Below are 18,324 nucleotides of genomic sequence, written 5' to 3' on the forward strand. Positions count from 1 at the left end.
CTTTATTGCTTCCGCAGGTGTTCAATTAGAAGTCTGATTGACTTCCGTCAGCGGTGAACTGAATGACTGTGAACCTGGGTGGCATATTGCATGCTTAATCACCGAGGGATACGAGGTCATAACAAATTAAACCTAATTACATTACAATCTATCCATTGCTGCTTCGTATAACGTTAAGCTATTCGAAACAAATACATCATTGCGTTATATCGTTATATCGTGAGACCGTTTATGCGCCAATACAAACGTGATGCCGTTTTTACGTCGATACATTTTGGAACCTACAGATGGAGATGTTGTCTGACTGGAACCTCAGAAGCCTCATAGGCTTACATTTCTTCTATGTGAATTAGTCTGATATAAGAGTTCCCTAATGCAGCCTAGGCTATTAATATACTATCATAATGCAGCCCTGTAACCTTGTTGCAGTAGCTGTAAGCTTTTAAATGAAGGTCACGCAGTTAGAATTTTTAGCGATTTGTCTTTTGTGCAACGACACACTGACCTGCCTTTGTCAGTTGAATTTATGTCCAATCACTTATTTAAATATATAAATATATATACCATTGTAGAGTGACATCAATAGTATGGTAGACTTGAAAATGATGATGGAAAGGTTTTTTAAATTTTTTAATTACCCGAAACAATGGACACATTGGCTGTACCCCTAGTGAAACTGCAACTTTTGGTGTGCCACTCAATTTTCCAGTACTGAAACACTTGTTTCCCAGCTACATATGATATTTGTTAAAAAATGTAAGTTTTTTTTCTTCATAAGAAAGTAGTGTTAATCCATATGCCATACCTGAAACCCTGTTGAGTGCAGTTGAAAAACAGGGTTGCGTGCCACTCAGTTTGTCAAATCTCTATATGAATGCATTTCCATGCATACTATTTACAAAATATTCATGAATAACAGTTCATATTTATGAATTATAATATGTTATGGCAATAGCAGCTGTTACATGTACTACATAACAGAGAAAATACTTTACAGTCTGAAATTCCAAAACTCTTAAAAAGTCTTAAATAGACTGAATGAAGTAAACAGTTCTTTAAGCATTTATCTTATAAACTGTTACAACTGGCAGAATTTTTCAGTTGGCCTATTCGAGACAGAATTACAGTTATCATTCAGTAGGCTAAGCACTTACTCAATTTTGAAATTATTTCAAAAAACCCTGTTTTCACCTTTACAAATCAAATATGTTAATGAACAGATTTGTTGTATTCAGTCAGTCACTTAGAAACTGAATAAGTCAACTGCAGGATATCTTACCAAAGATGAGGGGAATGTCTACGAATAGGATTTGCAGTAGCCCACAAATGCATTGTAGCTCCACCTTTTATAAACTATTAAAGGTACAGTCCTGGCAAAAAGGTTGTTGATATTTGAGCTCAACAGCCAATCATAGGCCAATAGACCCACATCCCTCCTTCCACGCCCTGCAGCACCTTTGTTGGTTGTAATCAATTTCTGTTAGGGCTGTTTATGTGAAATACAAATTATTATGGCAAAATAAATACAATAATAATAATAATAATAATAATACAAACCCCACTCGTATGCAGTAGATATACAGTAGACAAGACAGAAAGATCAGACACCAGAAAACAAATAATTAATAATAATATTTTCCTTTTATTTGTGTTCTGCAAGATTTATAACTATATAACCTTTATAACAGCTATAACCTGTTTTACATTTGATTGAAAATGTGCGTGTGAACAAAATAAAAAACCTTTTGACAACAAATATAGAAACAACAAAAATTGGGAAGGAAACATTAAGATGCAATATTCACAAGCACCAAAAGCAGCATTCAGAAAAATCTCATGATTTATAAAATGGCAAAAGCCTATATCACTAACCAGGTGACAAAGCAGAGAGAAACCAGTTAAAAAGCTCAATGCTGTGCAATAGTTTTTAATACAGTACTGTACTTTACGTCATTTGCTCCATAATTCTTTATGGATCCATTCACATGAATGCAAAAAACAACCCACGAAACCACGTTACACATTCCTGGTACCATATTGACTGACCTGTCAAACCAGAACCAATGCTAAAATATTATTTAAATAATATTAAATATATCCCAAAGGAATATTTATGAGCGATCAGGTACCACGCACACTCTACACAAGATCACATATATATTGTACAGTGCCTTGCATAAGTGTTCACCCCCTTGGATGTTTTACTCTTTATTGCTTTTATAAATCAATCATAAGTCAATATAAGTTTTTTTTTTTAAGAAAAAGAAATCACAAAAAATCACAAAAAAGCCCTCTTCAATGTCAAAGGGAAAACAGATTTATACACAGTTATGTCAATAAATTAAAAATATGTAACAAAAAATAAGTGATTGCATAAGTATTCACCCCCTTTAAAGTGACTGACCTAATTCAACAGAGGTCCAGCCAATTGGTGCTAGAAGTCTCACAATTAGTTAAATGGTGATCAGTGTGCAGTGAATGTGTCTCAAGTGATTGTAGTATAACGACACTTGTGTCTGGAAGGTCCATTCACTGGTCAGTATTCAGTAATCAGTATTCCTGGCTACTGTACACCATGAAGACCAAAGATCACTCCAATCAACTCAGAGAAAAGATTATTGAAAAGTATAAGTCAGGGGAAGGATACAAATAAATGTCCAAGGCACTAAACATCCCCTGGAATTCTATTAAATCCATTATCAAGAAATGGAAGGAATATGGCACATGTGTAAATCTGCCTAGAGCAGGCCTTCCTCACAAACTGAGTGACCGTGCAAGAAGGAGACTTGGTGGCCTCTCTTACTAGACCTATGACTACTCTGAAGGAGTTTCAAGCTTCAGCAGCTGAGATGGGAGAGACTCTGCATACATACAACAACGGTTGCCCGGGTTCTTCACCAATCAAAGCTTTATGGAAAAGAGCCACTGTTGAAAAAAAGCTCCACTTTGGTCTCATCAGACCACAGAACCTTCTTCCACTTGACCATGGAGTCTCCCACATGCCTTTTGGCAAACTCTAGTCGATATTTGATATGTTTTTTTTTTTCAACAGTGGCTCTCTTCCATAAAGCTTTGATTGGTGAAGAACCCGTTCGCGTTCCTGTTGTGCTCAATCTCTTCCAGAACATACTCCAGGCACCTGGTTCGGGATGAGATGGATCACATTTAGCCCAATGGTTTCAGTGAATGTTTCAACAACATACTGTAATCTAAAATGAGCACATTCCCTATTTCTTCAGTATTAATTCATATTTATTTTACAGTGTTTAACTATATTCCAAAACATCATTTATGGCTGTATGTCACCATTAAACTAACACTGCACAACATCAAACCCTTACTTCACAAGCATATAACCACACAAGCAGAGTGTGTGGTGGAAACCACTCTGGGAGAACCCTTACTTGTGGTACATCCTATTGGTGGCTTCATAGTCTGGGTTTATGGGGTCCTCGTAGCCGATTTCTGCAGCTCTGGATCTCTCCTGGTACATGTAGGCCCCACGCACCAGCTTGGCACCAAAGTAGCAGCCTTCACGGCGAGACAGCTCCACATCGACAGTTACGTTATCATAGGCGTCCTGTGTGAGAGGAGAAGAAAGACGATCTGTCAGTTAGTGACTTAGCCATTGTAATTTTCCTTACTTCTGATAAGGAAATGGTTTAAAGGGCATATCACAAGACTTTTTGTATAACAACTGTCTCGTCATAATCGCATCGTATCCTATGTTATCACAGGTGATTTACAGTAGCAGAATAGCTCCCATTTCCTTCATATGCCATAAAAGTCCCCTGTTACAGAGTCAGGTGAGTTTATGTGATGCTTTATGTAATACACAACCGACTAATAAACAAAACCCTCCACTAGGTTTAAAAAGGGAGTCATTCATTCACTATGGACACTTTCAACTGCACATGACATTAAATGGATACAATGGCGATTCTTTATCCAATTAAGTCAATGACCTCCCAAACCCCACACAAAACACGCATGGCCTTTTAATAGGGCTCATTTTCAACCATAAACCTTCTTGTCACATGTTTATAAAATAATTTTAAGTGATGATAACTGTGATCATTCTGGGGCAAAACGACCAGCCATCGGAGAGGCAAGTCACCCACCTTCAGGTAGCACTGGTAGGTGTTGAAGATGACGGGCATCTCCTGGTTAAATCTCCGCTGCATCTCCAGGGTCCGTCGGCTGATGGCAGGCTGGAAATAGGTCTGCTCAGCATCCACCATGAGTCTCACTCCATTCTCTACTGCATGCTGGGAAAGGAGACGCACACAAAGAAGTTAAATGAGGGTCTGCAAATGCCAGATGTATTGAAATACCCTTGACTGTAATACTGCTAATAGTGGTATTCTTCACTGAGAGAAAGACGTCCTCGTGTAGGTTTTTAAGGACTAATAACTGCACAAATAATTTTCCTAATAATTCCAGACAGGCTTAAGATCTCAAACTTCTCTAACTTTACAAATCTTTGCCAATGCCCCACTTATGCAATCTCTACTAACCTTACTCACTGTTAAACCTGAAGGGAAAAAATGAACTGGATTTACATTACGCAATTGTCAATGAGCTGTAACAACTGTTTGTTCTGGTTTGCTCAACAGTAACATTTAAAGCTGAACATGCCCTAATTTTTAGAACTGCAACACATTCTTAGTAAAATGCTGCACAACAGATAATGATGCATGTCATGGTCTCCCTTTTCAGCCATATTTGGCTGGTAGAGCTATCTCACCGATTACAGCAGAAAGACCCTTTCAATGGTTCAACAAGTTCGTCCAGCTCCTACCCCGCCCTAGATTTCCACTAATTCTTGCACCACAATGTTCCTGACCAGTAGACATGATGTCATGATGGCTGGAGGGTTTGAGGGGTAGAAGATTCTGGAATAATGCCACCTTTTCAGATCACAAGACAATCTGTTCCTAAAGGCACTCCATCTGCGCAACACATCACTGTATTGTTTAGCCAGGCAGCACTAAGCCAAAAATGCTTGCTTTAGAGATAAAAGGCTAACAAACCCACTGATTCGTGGTAAATGCATCGCTAGTGACATACAGACTCTTTGCTGATTATATTTGATAGTGTTAAGCTTGTTCCATAAAAAACATTCACTGCTGATCTCAGTTCTATTTTTGTTCCACCAACATTGACATGATGTGAAGAGATTAAGCTAGGTGAGCGTTTGAAATCTGTGAGTATGCTTAAATATATTGCTTGAAATGTGATGACACAAGAGTATGAGGGGAACTGACCAAACAGGATTAAAAGGAGATAGTTTCATGTTATCATGACAGTGGAGCTGATTGCTGTCCGGCTGCTGTCAGCATGTGTCATGATTGTAGTAAACTACAAGAATATTTTGTTCACGCAGAATGGAGCCCACATGTTTGTTAGATTAGCAAGAACAACTTCACCACAGAGAACTTGTCCTGCATGTCAGGAGGGTGCTGGAGTGGTTTACCTTGGCCAGCACGTCCATCCTCTGCAACATCCTCTTCATCTGTTTATCCTCTTCCTCAGTGAATTTGTCCAGGAGAGGCTCCAGGTGGCCAGACTGAAAACAGAGACCATAATTCATGCTCACGACACATAAATTACATGTAATAGAGTTCTGCTCATGTGTTCAGTATGGTGTGCATATGCAGATATGTTACTGTAGGATTGTGACATTTACCTCAACATTTGGAACCACAAGCAGATTTGAGATCTTGGTCCTATCGTTAATCAGACTGTTCCAATCAAGGAGGTCAATGGTTCTTCAGAGAAAAGAGATACAATTATATGAACATGGCAACCTTTTCCATATGCAGCTGGATATGTGCACTGACATGTTCATGGGTACATTTCTAGAAGCCTACAGCATTGTCAAATATATGTCAGATATATATGTCAAATATTTTATGATAACTGTAGAAATGCCAGGTGAATTATACTAATCTGTATAAAGATCAAGAACAATACCCTGATGATCCAAGCTTTTCCCCAGTCAGCCAAGTCTCAATGTCAGACTTTGTTCCAACACCCAACCGAGTCAAACTGTCCTGTAGTGTAGAGGAAGGTAAGCATTGGAGTATTAAATGTAATATTCCACATGTAAGTCACATGGCAGCACAGTTAATACAGTTTATCTTTTAAATACACTTTGGTTTCACAAATTGGTAACATTTCAGCTGTAAGGCAAAATTCACTCTGAGAATGTCCATGTTCTGGATTTAATGATTCACAGTGTTTGGCCAGGGGGACAAAAGGTAGCGGTCACACCACAGTTTCTCAACCTGGACTGTTTGTTTTCACAGCAACCCCTCTGCATTTGTGTCTATTAGGCACCCCAGAGCCTGGTCACAGTTGAACAAATTGCCACATGCGTATGAATGTAACATTCACGTTGGGTTGTGAATTGATCCTTGTGATGTGGGTAGTAGTCTGATCATGGTTTCCTTGTAATCTGAAGTATGTGCTATAGCTATGTAATTTGGTTAGCCCATTGTAACCTCTGCCTGGGCATACCCAGATGTGATTGGGTTATGTATGTAATTTAATATTACCGTTTATTGTAATAAACTGTTTATTCATTAACCATTCATATAACTCTTTGTGTGCCATGCCATTATATAAAATGAAGATCTCACAATTTCTCAACCTTTTATAAACTATTAAAAGGTACAGTCCTGGCAAAAGGTTGTTGATATTTGAGCTCAACAGCCAATCATAGGCCAATAGACCGACATCCCTCCTTCCACGCCCTGCAGCACCTTTATTGGTTGTAATCAAATTCTGAGGGCTGTTTATATGAAATACAAATTATTATTATGGCAAAATAAATACAATAATAATAATAATAATAATAATAATAATAATACAAACCCCACTCTTATGCAGTGGATATACAGCAGACAAGACAGAAAGATCAGACACCAGAAAACAAATATTTAATAATATTATTTTCATTTAATTTGTGCTCTGCAAGATTGACAAGAATGAGATCTTGTGAAGATCTTTATAACTGTATAACCTTTATAACAGCTATAACCTCTTTTACATTTCATTGAAAATGTGCGTGTGTGAACATTACGCACACAAAAAAAAACATTTTATAAAAGGCCACTCATAAGGGCTCAGTCGTTCACAGCGCAGAGCGCAGCTCTTTGTGGGCACCCAGCAGCCCAGCTCATCGGAGCGGTCCTGACACTGAGGGCTCCCATCACACACCTGCTTCTGGTCGATACACTTTCTCCCGTTAGCACACTGGAACTGGCCTGGTGTGGTCAGGGGTTGGGAATATGCAGAGTCATCAAAGAGTGGGACAGATCGTGATCGTGATCTTTATAGCCAATTTTTTTAATCAGAGACTACAGAAATGTTTACCAATAATTAACTAGAGATGAAAAGTAGTATAGTATTCACCTTCCTGGCACTGTTCGCAGTCTTCCTCATCGGAGCCATCTCTACAGTCCTTCTCTCCATCACACACGTGGCTCAGGAGGACACACTCACTCCCGTCCCGACACGCTTTCGAACCAAAACGACACTTTAGAGGGGTGGTCTTTGAGGTCTTGGCAGCAACAGTGGGACAACCAACTTCATCTGATCCATCAGAACAGTGAGAGCGTCCGTCAACAAACCAGATTCCTCTCGATCGAGTCCAATATGCCAAAGTTAATAAAGCAAACCTGGGTTAGAGCATGCATCCACACAGGCCTTCTCATCAGATCCGTCTGGACAGTCTCTCCTCCCATCACACAGCTGGGCCTGGGAGATGCACAGGGACGTGCCCTCACACAACACTGAGGGGAATCTGCAGCTTTGCTCTTGACTGATCATGGAAGTTGTACCTAAGAGATTTCAAGGGCCTTTAGAAGACTGCATTATAAAAACCAAGGCTTAACAGTAATTAAATCTCTTTATTCCTCTACCAACATAACAGTCCAAAACTCACTGCAACTGATCTGCAGTTGGTCACCGTTAGCAATCTATATTTAACACATCAAGTCCCTGACATTAGGTGAAGCTAGACAGCAGATTCCAGGAGCAGTGTGTGTCACAAACCTGACATTAGTTCCAATTCTGCAACCACCACACTGACCAAGCCTTTCTCTATGTTGGCTTCAGCCACACGTGTTCCATCTCTCCGGCCCCACAGTGTGATAGTGTTCCTGGTAGAGGACACTATGTATGGCTCAGAGGCCGCCTCTATGGTCCCTGGGATGTTCCAGCCCTTACCCAGGGAATACTTCTTCATCTTTAAAAGACTCATTATGTGCAACCCTATTGGAAGAAAACCACCCAGAGGAAATGTATATTTATGAACAGATTCATTAACAGTCTAGACAATTTCGGTGAAGTCAAAGAGAATGTTGAGCAACATTTCCCACCTTAATTTAAACCTGTGAGCTAAAAAACAGCATTTGATCAAATATTCTCTTCACTACTGGGATGTACACATTGGCCTTAACAAACCTGAAAATGTGTTCCACAGAAAAGAGTTGGATCTCCTATCGAATGCCAGGTGGCCTGAGGCTTGCTCTCCCATACAGAAAACATTCTGTTCATTCCCTCCAGATAGTGTCATGCTGTGCACACAACTGTCTTCCAGCCAATACAGGAGGCCCCTTTTCCAGTCCACATACAGGTCTTTGACCTCTCGCCGTGTCTGGTATAAGGTTTTGAAGAAGCTGTGATCCGGAAGGGTGATGCTCACCCCGGTGACACCGAATGAGAGCGCATCACAAGACCGCCAGATCAGGTTTCCAGTCTGTTGGCTTACACGCACTAAGCAAACTGCAATCAAGTACAAAGAGAACACAAGTTGATATACTTGTCTGAATGACCCATGTTCAAAAGAGTGTCACTTGAACATAGCAAGACAAACAATGCATGGTTTTCGGAGAGAAAAGTAGAAATGGGTCCCAGGCACCCAGTACAATACAGAGGCCTTCTGTCTGTTGATCCGCCTTCACCTACTTAACGGTGTTAATTATCGGACGGCGTGTGTTATCGGCAAACGTCCGCGTTGTCATGTGAATCCATTATTAAACTGAAGTTATAGATTGTTAATCCAAACTTAGCATTTTGATTGTTTAACAGAATGGCCGATGTTTGACACTGTCCGATAACTGACATAGGTACGCTATCTGCCTTACCAGGAGCAGGGGTTGGGATGTGGACAGGCTCCCCTCCAGTAAACCATTGCCCCTTCAAATGGCCTGTTCCATTGGTCCACATGATGGAGCCACTTCTCCAGTCAATATCAAAAGACTCAATGTCGTCTGTGGTCCTCAACAGCAACTTCTTTTTGGGTTCCTTTTCCGCAAACTCCAGCATATACATACTGGTCGGTGTAGTGTACACAAGCTTAAAATCTGAAAATGTGGGGAAAAAACATGCATAACACACACACTGGCTTAATTTCATTCGTTTGTAAAATGTAAAATGTTCACAATGCATCGTTTCATGTCTACCACTGACTACCACTCAACTTTAGTTATTATTGATCACGTGTGGCAGACCTACATGAGCATGTTCCATCTGGTTGAGAGAGTAGTCCCTTGGGGCAAACACATGTGTGGCCGACAGGCTCCATGTTGGACAGAAGACACAGTGGGCATCGTGAGGAAACACACGGACCAGGTGCACCTGTGTAATACAAACACAGATTTATTGCACTTGGTTCTACCAAAAATAAGTAATTTCTCTCACAGCTTATTAAAATGATAATTTGGAAAAAATGCTGACCTAGAGTACTTTAGTAGAGCTAACGTTTTTCCTCAGGCTCTTGAATCTAAAGGGACAAAGCACTTTTGCATGTGGATCCTTTAATGGATTCAACACTTGCATTTTCTAACCTCACTGTTGGTCCTACAGATGAGCAGGTCTAACCCATTTCCCATATATACAAGTCTATGGCTTATAATGGTGGATGGATGAATACTTCATTTATCCAGAGAGAAATTTAGGAAATGAGCCCAAGGCTAAGGATTTACTTGAAAATCAAAGCCCATACTGTTTGCCATATACATAGAATCTGAAAAATTGAAAAGATTCTGAACACTAATACAATATAAATAAATAAAAAAAGAAATCAAAGTCCAGGATTAACATGCCCTCTGCAAATAGTGCATACTTGATGCGGAGGATGGGCAATTTGAAGTCTTCACAATTGAAAGTTATCACAAGGTGACAATCAAATTCAACGAAAAATGGTCGACAGAGCCAAACCCATTCCTGAAAAACAGTGACAGTAAAATCTTCAGCCAGCCAACACTTACCTTGAGGCTGCTGAAGGCTGTGATAGACGATCATATGGGGTGAGGAGGCTTTAAGAATGAACTTGCTCTGCTTAGGTTCGTTTGGATCGATTTGCCAAAGGTACTTCTCATCGGCCCAGTAGAACATCCCCTCAAACACAGCTAAAGTGCGTGCAGTCTTGCCTTTGAAGACGTCCCAAAAGGTATCGCGTCCACTGCCATCACACTTCACGGTCTCTATCGACTGAACAATCAGATGGAGGGGTGTGAAAGGCATGCTTCATTTTGTTGGGCCATGCAAAACAGTTCTTGGTGGTCACACACACCATGTGCCATTGTGTCAAAGAAAATGCATAGAAAGCAAGCAAGCACAGAGACTTGATGGTGCATTATTATGAGAGCACTAACATTACAGTCCTTGAAAAAAAAAAAAAAAAACTACAATATTCATTAATACTCAGCACAGAAACTGTACTAAAGTATCAACCTTTTATATAAAAAACCCTATTTAAAAACAAAATACCATTTTGAAATCACTGATCCAGTAGAGGCGACGAGAAGCCACGTCTAGAGTGAGACCTCTTGGCAATTCTGCTGTGATGACTGCCAGAGACAACCTTTTGGAACCATCCATGCCTGCTTTCTCAATGGTAGTACCACCGTTTTCACCTTTGTTCATCCAAAACATGCTTCTGCACAGACAACAGACAAAGGCTAGTGAAGGCTTATGGCAAGAAACAGCTCAAATTCAAATACTCAATAGTTCAGGTGGTGCACATTTAGGTACACATGTTTCGTATGCTTTTCCTGCACAGAAAGAAAAATGCTTTCCTGGCTCAAACCTCTCAGTGGGCAGTAAGACCAGGTCCAGAGGGGTCCCATCCTTGGCCATTACTACGGCCACACCACGGCCATCAGCGCTGCCGGCATACAGGGACTTTGTCTCGGTACTGGTCCAATACAAATGCCCATTCAGCCAATCACATGCAAGACTCCCAATCCCCATTTGTCCTGGGAGAGGAATAAATGAAGCCAATTTGTGGTGTTACTGCAACTCTTGAAATAAGACACATCATGCCCATGTTTGGTTTGATCTTTTTCCCCCTTTTGTTTCACTTTCATATGATGAGCACCAGCACATACACTTGTACCCAGGGACGTGCACAGGAGGGGGCTAAGGTTGCCCGGGCAACTGCCCGTCCGCCCTCCTCGAGAGTTGCCCCTCTTATATAATTCTTATAACGGCTGCAGAATTTCATGTAGGCCTCGAAAATTGCGGAATATGTGCGCGGGGGAGGGGGCGTGGCGGCGGCGGTTAGTGATCGACCCTGACAATTTAACAGTTTTAAGTGATATAGGCAGAATATGCGCGCAGGGGGATGGGGCGTGGCGCCGGAATTTACGGCCCACTCACACGTTTGCGTTGGAATGCGTTGACCCGTCAAGGTTGACGGATCCCCATTCACTTTGAATGGGGTGACGTCATCCTTTGCCGAACTGAATTGTGGCTCCGATGGGTTCCGTTGCGTAGTGTTTCATGGGTTGCTTGCGGAAAGAGTTGAACATTTTTCAACTTTGAGAGGCAACGCATGCGTCAGCCAATCAAATTGCCTTTCATGCATAAATGACAGCACAGGTGCTAGCCAATCAAATTGCCTTTCATGCATAACTGACAGCACAGGTGCTAGCCAATCACATCGCGTTTATGCTCATGTCTAAAGAGCGCGAAGCTCCAAAAAAAAAAGATGGCGGACCAAACTCCGTAGATGGTCGTATTTGTACCTAAAAGTCGTTTGACTTTTTTTTGCTTAGATTTTTTTAAGTTACCGAGAAATACACACTGTACAATGTAAAAATCCCCTTATTGTAACTGAAAAATACGTCTGATAGGATTTGCAAGGTGTCTGAGCCACCTATCTAATGTTAGCATGCTACTACTCACAAGGTAAACAGCTTGCTAGTGGTGTGATTGGTTTGTTGACCTGTCAATCTCACTATAACGTCTCCATTATCAACACAACCCCATGCGTCAGACTCCTCCTCCCTCATCCGCTGGATCAAGGCATTGCAACGCACACGTCTGAGTGGGGCCTTAGTGATCGACCCTGACAATTTCACAGTTTCAAGTGATATAGGCAAAATTAGCGCGCAGGGAGAGGGGGCGTGGTGGCGGCGGTTACAAAAATGTTGCCCCTTTTTTCCAGGGCAGAGCAAAGGCCCTTAAAAATTGCTGTGAACGTCCCTGCTTGTACCTTCATATGAAGACAGTTATTCCTTCCCAGAGACATCCTCAAAGGCTTGACAGCACTGGTGCCAAGCCCTGTCAGTTCAGTTCTAACCACAACTGAAGCAAACTCACCATCATAGAGTGTGCTAATCTTTTGGTCTTGAGCCTTGTAAATGCGGCCCTGTTGGTCAGCCCAGTAAATAGTGCCACGTGCCAGATCATACGTGATGGCTACGGGTTTCCTGTCAGCTGTATAGAGGTTTTCAATTTCCCTGGTTTTCAAGTTCAGCAGTCCAATGCCTTCCTTTCTGGTGGTCAAAATCTTGGTCACATTCTCTGATAAGAAAACCAGTAAAACAAGTATGAGTTTCGGTAATCTTTCAAGCATCGCTAAATTAAAAAAAAACAAAAAACATTTGGGATGAGATTATACCTTGTGCTTGACAGGTATTACCCTGCATCTTAAAACCATCGCGGCAACGACAGGCAAAGGTGCCTGGTGTGTTAATACACAATTGCTGGCATGGACCATAAGGTTGGGAGCATTCATTCAAATCTGCAATATTCAGAAGGAATACATCCAAAGTATTTGAATATCTTTCAACAATATTCTTGTGCTATATTGTGTTACAATATTAACCACTTTGAATTCATTCAGTGGAATTATGAGAGCCTGTTTTACACACATGCACCCCATCATCAACATGATACCTTCACAGTTAACTCCATTTGCAGAGAGAAGCATGCCAGCGGGGCAGTGGCACTCAGCCCCCCATGGTTGATCCACACAGGCATGGCTGCAGCCTCCGTCTGCCTCGTAACATTTTTTACCTGAAGCAAGGGAAGAGTGGGGACTGGTTAAAAGGGACGAATATTAGTGGTTTTAGGAAATGTTTGGTGAACTCTTAGCAGTGGACATAGGAGCAATTGGAAGATTTAACATTTAAAATATTTTCCCCACCTATATAGGATAGAGATGGTTAAATACTCTTAAGTACAATTCCATTTTAACAGTCTCAATGAAGGCAGTTGCCAAAGGATACCAGCTCAGTTCGCATTTAGAAGCTGCTGGATCAAGACTTCAAACATTTATTTAAGGCTGCCCTCTAGTGGTACATGTGAACACTTAAATAAATATCCAGTTAGAGATAAAGATCCATTTGTCATCTTTGGATCAGATGTGTGTCAGTTGGTTTTGGCTCACCACATGAGGCAGGCTCATCTCTTCCATCAGAACACTGCGTGATTCCATCACATCTCTTTGTGGCCGTCAAACAAATCCCACCAAGGCAGCAGAGTCTGGGGTCCCCACAAGGGCCTGAAATAGGATGTTACAACTACGGGTCAAAGGTCAAATAAACCTGTCTGTAAACCATGTCTATGGTTGGAGTGGAGGGAGATCTTGTGAAGCATTTCTACAATGTTTTTGAGATTAAAGTTTCTCAAACTCACCTCGGGTGATCTAACAGACAAGTGGAGCCATCTGATTAGATGTCTATTAGAAGCTCAAAAATTTAAAATTTAAAATTGAGCCCACTATCCTAACCTCAATTTATACAAAGCATTAGTAATACTACAGTGAAGCAAATGAAAACAACTCAACTCAGCAAGCAACACAAGAACTATTTTATAGCAGTATTGAGAGTCCCCCCCCCCCCTCCTGGATACTCACCACAGGCCTCTTCATCAGAGTTGTCAGCACAATCGTTGCGTCCATTACACCGTAGTTCTATTGGGATGCAGAGCCCGTTATTGCAAGACCAGTCGTTGGGCAGACACCCTGCATTCTGGGTGCACATCCGTTCGTGTGAACCATCCGGGCAGTGGGCCTGACCATCACACACTGAAGACACTTTCACACAGCTAGAACCGTCCGCGCATTCAGCCTCACCTGGACCACACACTGAGAAGAGATATAACCCCAACATCATTAGAGTCGACTACCCTGCATGTTTTTCACACAGAGAAAAATGTCTAACCTGCTTGTGGCGATAGTAAAATCAGGCTGTAGCCATCTTATAATATTGTATATTAGCGATGTTAGAACAACAAACTAGGTTTAATCAGGTAAAATATACTTAGGTGACGATGGATTTCTCTCGTGATTTAACAACTTCACTCACAGCAGTCCAATTCATCCGAGCCGTCGATGCAGTCAGAACCGCCGTCACATCGCCACGAATGACGAATACATGTACCATCATCACACTGCCACTGATCCTGTCTGCAAGTCTGATTGTAACCTGCAAAGAGATAGGCTATATTCTTAATATTTGTACTTTCGGCCAAAGTGTAGCTTCTTAGGTTAAAGTTAACAGCCCATTCTTAGCCTACATCTGGCAGGTTTTTTTTTTAAACAGCCTATATCAGTGTGCAGTCACTTACTTTGCAAATGTTTTGGTATACAATTTTACCCTACCTGATATCATTTTCAGACAAGAGAGGGCAACCATACACAAAAGTGGCCGAAGCTCCATGGCGGCCAGCCTCGTTAGCTACAAACAGAGACAATCTGTAAATAAGTGTCTTTATTGTTTCCTCAGGTGTTCAATTAGAAGTCTGATTGACTTCCGTCAGCGGTGAACACTGAACCTCGGTGGCATATTTCATCCTTAATCGCCGAGGGATACGAGGTCATAACAAATTAAATCTAACTACATTACAATCTATCCATTGCTGCTTCGTATAACGTTAAGCTATTAGAAACAAATACATCATTGCGTTATGTTATATCGTGAGACCGTTTCTGCGCCAATACAAACGTGATGCCGTTTTTACGTCAATACATTTTGGAACTTACAGATGGAGATGTTGTCTCACTGGAACCTTAGAAGCCTCATAGGCCTTCATTTTTTCTATGTGAATTAGTCTGATATACGAGTTCCCTACTGCAGCCTAGGCTATTCATATACTATCATAATGCAGCCCATATGATATTTGTTATATTGTTTATAAGAAAGTAGTGTTAATCCATATGCCATACCTGAAACCCTGTTGAGTGCAGTTGAAAAACAGGGTTGCGTGCCACTCAGTTTGTCAAATCTCTATATGAATGCATTTCCATGCATACTATTTACAAAATATTCATGAATAACAGTTCATATTTATGAATTATAATATGTTATGGCAATAGTAGCTGTTACATGTACTACATAACAGAGAAAATACTTTACAGTCTGAAATTCCAAAACTTAAAAAGTCTTAAATAGACTGAATGAAGTAAGCAATTCTTTAAGCATTTCTCTTGTAAACTGTTACAACTGGCAGAATTTTTCAGTCGGCCTATTTGAGACAGAATTACAGTTATCATTCAGTAGGCTAAGCACTTACTCAAGTTTGAAATTATTTCACAAAACCCTGTTTTCACCTTTACAAATCAAATATGTTAATGAACAGTCAATTGCAGGATAGTCAATTGCAGGATAGCTTACCAAAGATGAGGGGAATGTCTACGAATGGGATTTGCAGTAGCCCACATATGCATTGTAGCTCCACCTTTTATAAACTATTAAAGGTACAGTCCTTGTTGTTCCCTCCTTCCACGCCCTGCAGCACCTTTGTTGGTTGTAATCAATTTCTGTCAGGGCTGTTTATATGAAATACAAATTGTTATGGCCAAATAAATACAATAATAATAATAATAATAAATATAGCTGCAGGCAGCAATGGCGGGTTCCTCCTCAACATTCCAATCATTACAAAATTGACATGACACTGACATGTATTTCATACATGTACACAACATTGGACAGATAATTGGATCAATGGCTGATTTGAAGTCATTTTTTAAAATTATTCACAAATTGTCACTGTCGAGAAATATCCATGCTGGTGACATTATGGGTTCTTGAGACTTTGTGAACCAGGGAAAAATGTATATTCTGCACAATTTGTCACTGTATAGAAAAATCCATGCTGCAGACTTACCAATGGGATATTCAATTTGAAATGCAATACTGTCAAGATCCACAAGCTTCAAGCTAAGGAGAGAGCGGGGCCTTGGTCAGGCCACAATGTCATGAAATGGTGTGTGTGCGTCTTGCCAAGTGTTTGGTGTGTCAGGTGAAAGTTTGTGTCTGTGAGAATTGGGGCAAGCCGCACGGGGAGCGAAGGAGGAGAGAGGGAGACATTACATTGGAAATGGTGGTAGCAATTAGCCAAGCATGCATGTTTCAAATATTCACAAAAAATCTACTTTTCATCTTACAGTCAACTTTTTTTCAGATTTGTGTACTAAACATTCTCAAGTGTCTTCATATGAACTTGTGATTGAATCAGAGTATCACTTTTTGAATGAAAAATGTGTAAAGCATTGTTTTAGCGTTAGCGATTAATGCAATTTGCTTTATATCAATCATTTTTGAAGATATGAAGTTGCCTTTGCACATGGAAACATGTTGTAGTGTCACCCACGTGCTTACCAAGTTTGGTGTTGATATCTGAAAGATTTGCTGAGATATGACTTTACTTCCTGTTTGGCATCTTTTCTGCTGAATTTCAGTGGCTGTACCGGACAAACGGTTGTGAGGATCAAAATTCTGTTGAAGAACTTTTGTGAGGCTTGGTCTGAAGATCATCTCTGGTGATTTTGAAGAAGATTTGACAAAAATTGTAGGAGTTGATGCCTTTCAAAGGTTTTTGATAAAACCGGAAATTGCGGAAAATCTATATAACCGGAAATTGACGCCATAGGGTGTGTTGAATTCGTCTTGATCCAAGGAATCCAATGGTACCTCATTTTTGAAAATCGGTCAAACGGTTCAAAAGTTACAGTGTTAACAAAAGTCCAACTTTGACCCGTTGGTGGCGCTAGTGTGGTCTAGTGGGAGACATGAAACTTGGTGTGAGTGAAGAAGGGACTGTCCTTAATGAGTGTGCCAAATTTCAGAAAAAGTTACCATACGGTTCTAGGGGCTGCCATTGACTTCAATGGCACAAGAATAATAATAATACCTACAATAACAATAGGTTTCCTCCTGACGGAGGAACCCTAATAATAATAATTCACACCCCACTCTTATGCAGTGGATATACAGTAGACAAGACAGAAAGATCAGACACCAGAAAACAAATATTTAATAATAATATTTTCCTTTTATTTGTGCTCTGCAAGATTGATACGAATAAGATCTTGTGAAGATCTTTATACCTATATAACCTTTATAACAGCTACAACCTGTTTTACATTTGATTGAAAATGCGTGTGTGAACAAAAAAAAACATTTTATAAAAGGCCATTCACTATAACCTTTTCACAACAAATATAGAAACAACACAAATAGGGAAGGAAACATTAAGATGCAATATTCACAAGCACCAAAAGCAGCATTCAGAAAAATCTCTTGATTTATAAAATGGCAAAAGCCTGTATCACTAACCAAGTGACAAAGCAGAGAGAAACCAGTTAAAAAGCTCGATGCTGTGCAATTTACAGTTTTTAATACAGTACTGTACTTTATGTCATTTGCTACATAATTCTTTATGGATCCATTCACATGAAGGCAAAAAACACCCCACGAAACCACGTTACACATTCCTGGTACCAGATTAACTGACCTGTCAAACCAGAACCAATGCTAAAATCTTATTTAAATAATATTAAATAATATTCCAAAAGTAATATTTATGTGCGATCAGGTACCACACACACTCTACACAAGCAATAATCACAAGATCATATGTACAAAAATGTATATATTGTATACATTTGCTATAGTAGCAGAAGGTTATTGTTTTCTGTGGTTCTGATTTAAGGAATGTTTGGGAGACTGTCTCAGGTCCATTCCCTTAAAAACCCACTAAAGCACAACACCATCTAGGGTTGGGGAAATGGGGAAA

General features: G+C 40.4%; 2 protein-coding genes across 2 annotated transcripts; both read right to left on the reverse strand.

Annotated features, from left to right (window-relative positions):
• Positions 1-3,011: 3,011 nt before the first annotated feature.
• Positions 3,012-6,110, reverse strand: LOC105911844 (proline dehydrogenase 1, mitochondrial-like; the record flags this gene model as incomplete). Its single annotated transcript, XM_031558627.2, has 6 exons — positions 3,012-3,139; positions 3,405-3,580; positions 4,122-4,268; positions 5,477-5,569; positions 5,690-5,771; positions 5,977-6,110. Coding segments are annotated over 6 exons (726 nt in total), but the record flags the coding sequence as incomplete, so codon positions are not given.
• Positions 6,111-6,950: 840 nt separating this feature from the next.
• On the reverse strand, positions 6,951-15,042 carry LOC105911724 (very low-density lipoprotein receptor-like). Its single transcript, XM_031558624.2, has 17 exons — positions 14,906-15,042; positions 14,610-14,729; positions 14,159-14,389; positions 13,691-13,804; positions 13,198-13,317; positions 12,920-13,042; positions 12,619-12,822; positions 11,102-11,270; positions 10,783-10,951; positions 10,281-10,503; positions 9,526-9,648; positions 9,156-9,374; positions 8,473-8,793; positions 8,062-8,280; positions 7,686-7,847; positions 7,420-7,599; positions 6,951-7,271 (listed from the first exon to the last, which is right to left on the reverse strand). The coding sequence occupies exons 1-17, from the start codon at positions 14,961-14,963 to the stop codon at positions 7,084-7,086; spliced, it is 2,943 nt and encodes a 980-aa protein (XP_031414484.1). The 5' UTR covers positions 14,964-15,042; the 3' UTR covers positions 6,951-7,083.
• Between the last annotated feature and the right edge of the window lie 3,282 nt (positions 15,043-18,324).

The sequence above is a fragment of the Clupea harengus genome, chromosome 21 (genome assembly GCF_900700415.2).
Source record: "Clupea harengus chromosome 21, Ch_v2.0.2, whole genome shotgun sequence".
Classification (NCBI taxonomy): Eukaryota; Metazoa; Chordata; class Actinopteri; order Clupeiformes; family Clupeidae; genus Clupea; species Clupea harengus.

Coding starts and splice junctions, on each gene's coding strand:
- LOC105911724 (XM_031558624.2), bottom strand. CDS start 14,963: ATGGAGCTTCGGCCACTTTTGTGTATGGTTGCCCTCTCTTGTCTGAAA. Junction 14,730..14,905: donor TTGTCTGAAAATGATATCAG/GTAGGGTAAAAT, acceptor ATCTCTTTGCAG/GTTACAATCAGACTTGCAGA. Junction 13,318..13,690: donor AGATGAGCCTGCCTCATGTG/GTGAGCCAAAAC, acceptor CCCTTGCTTCAG/GTAAAAAATGTTACGAGGCA.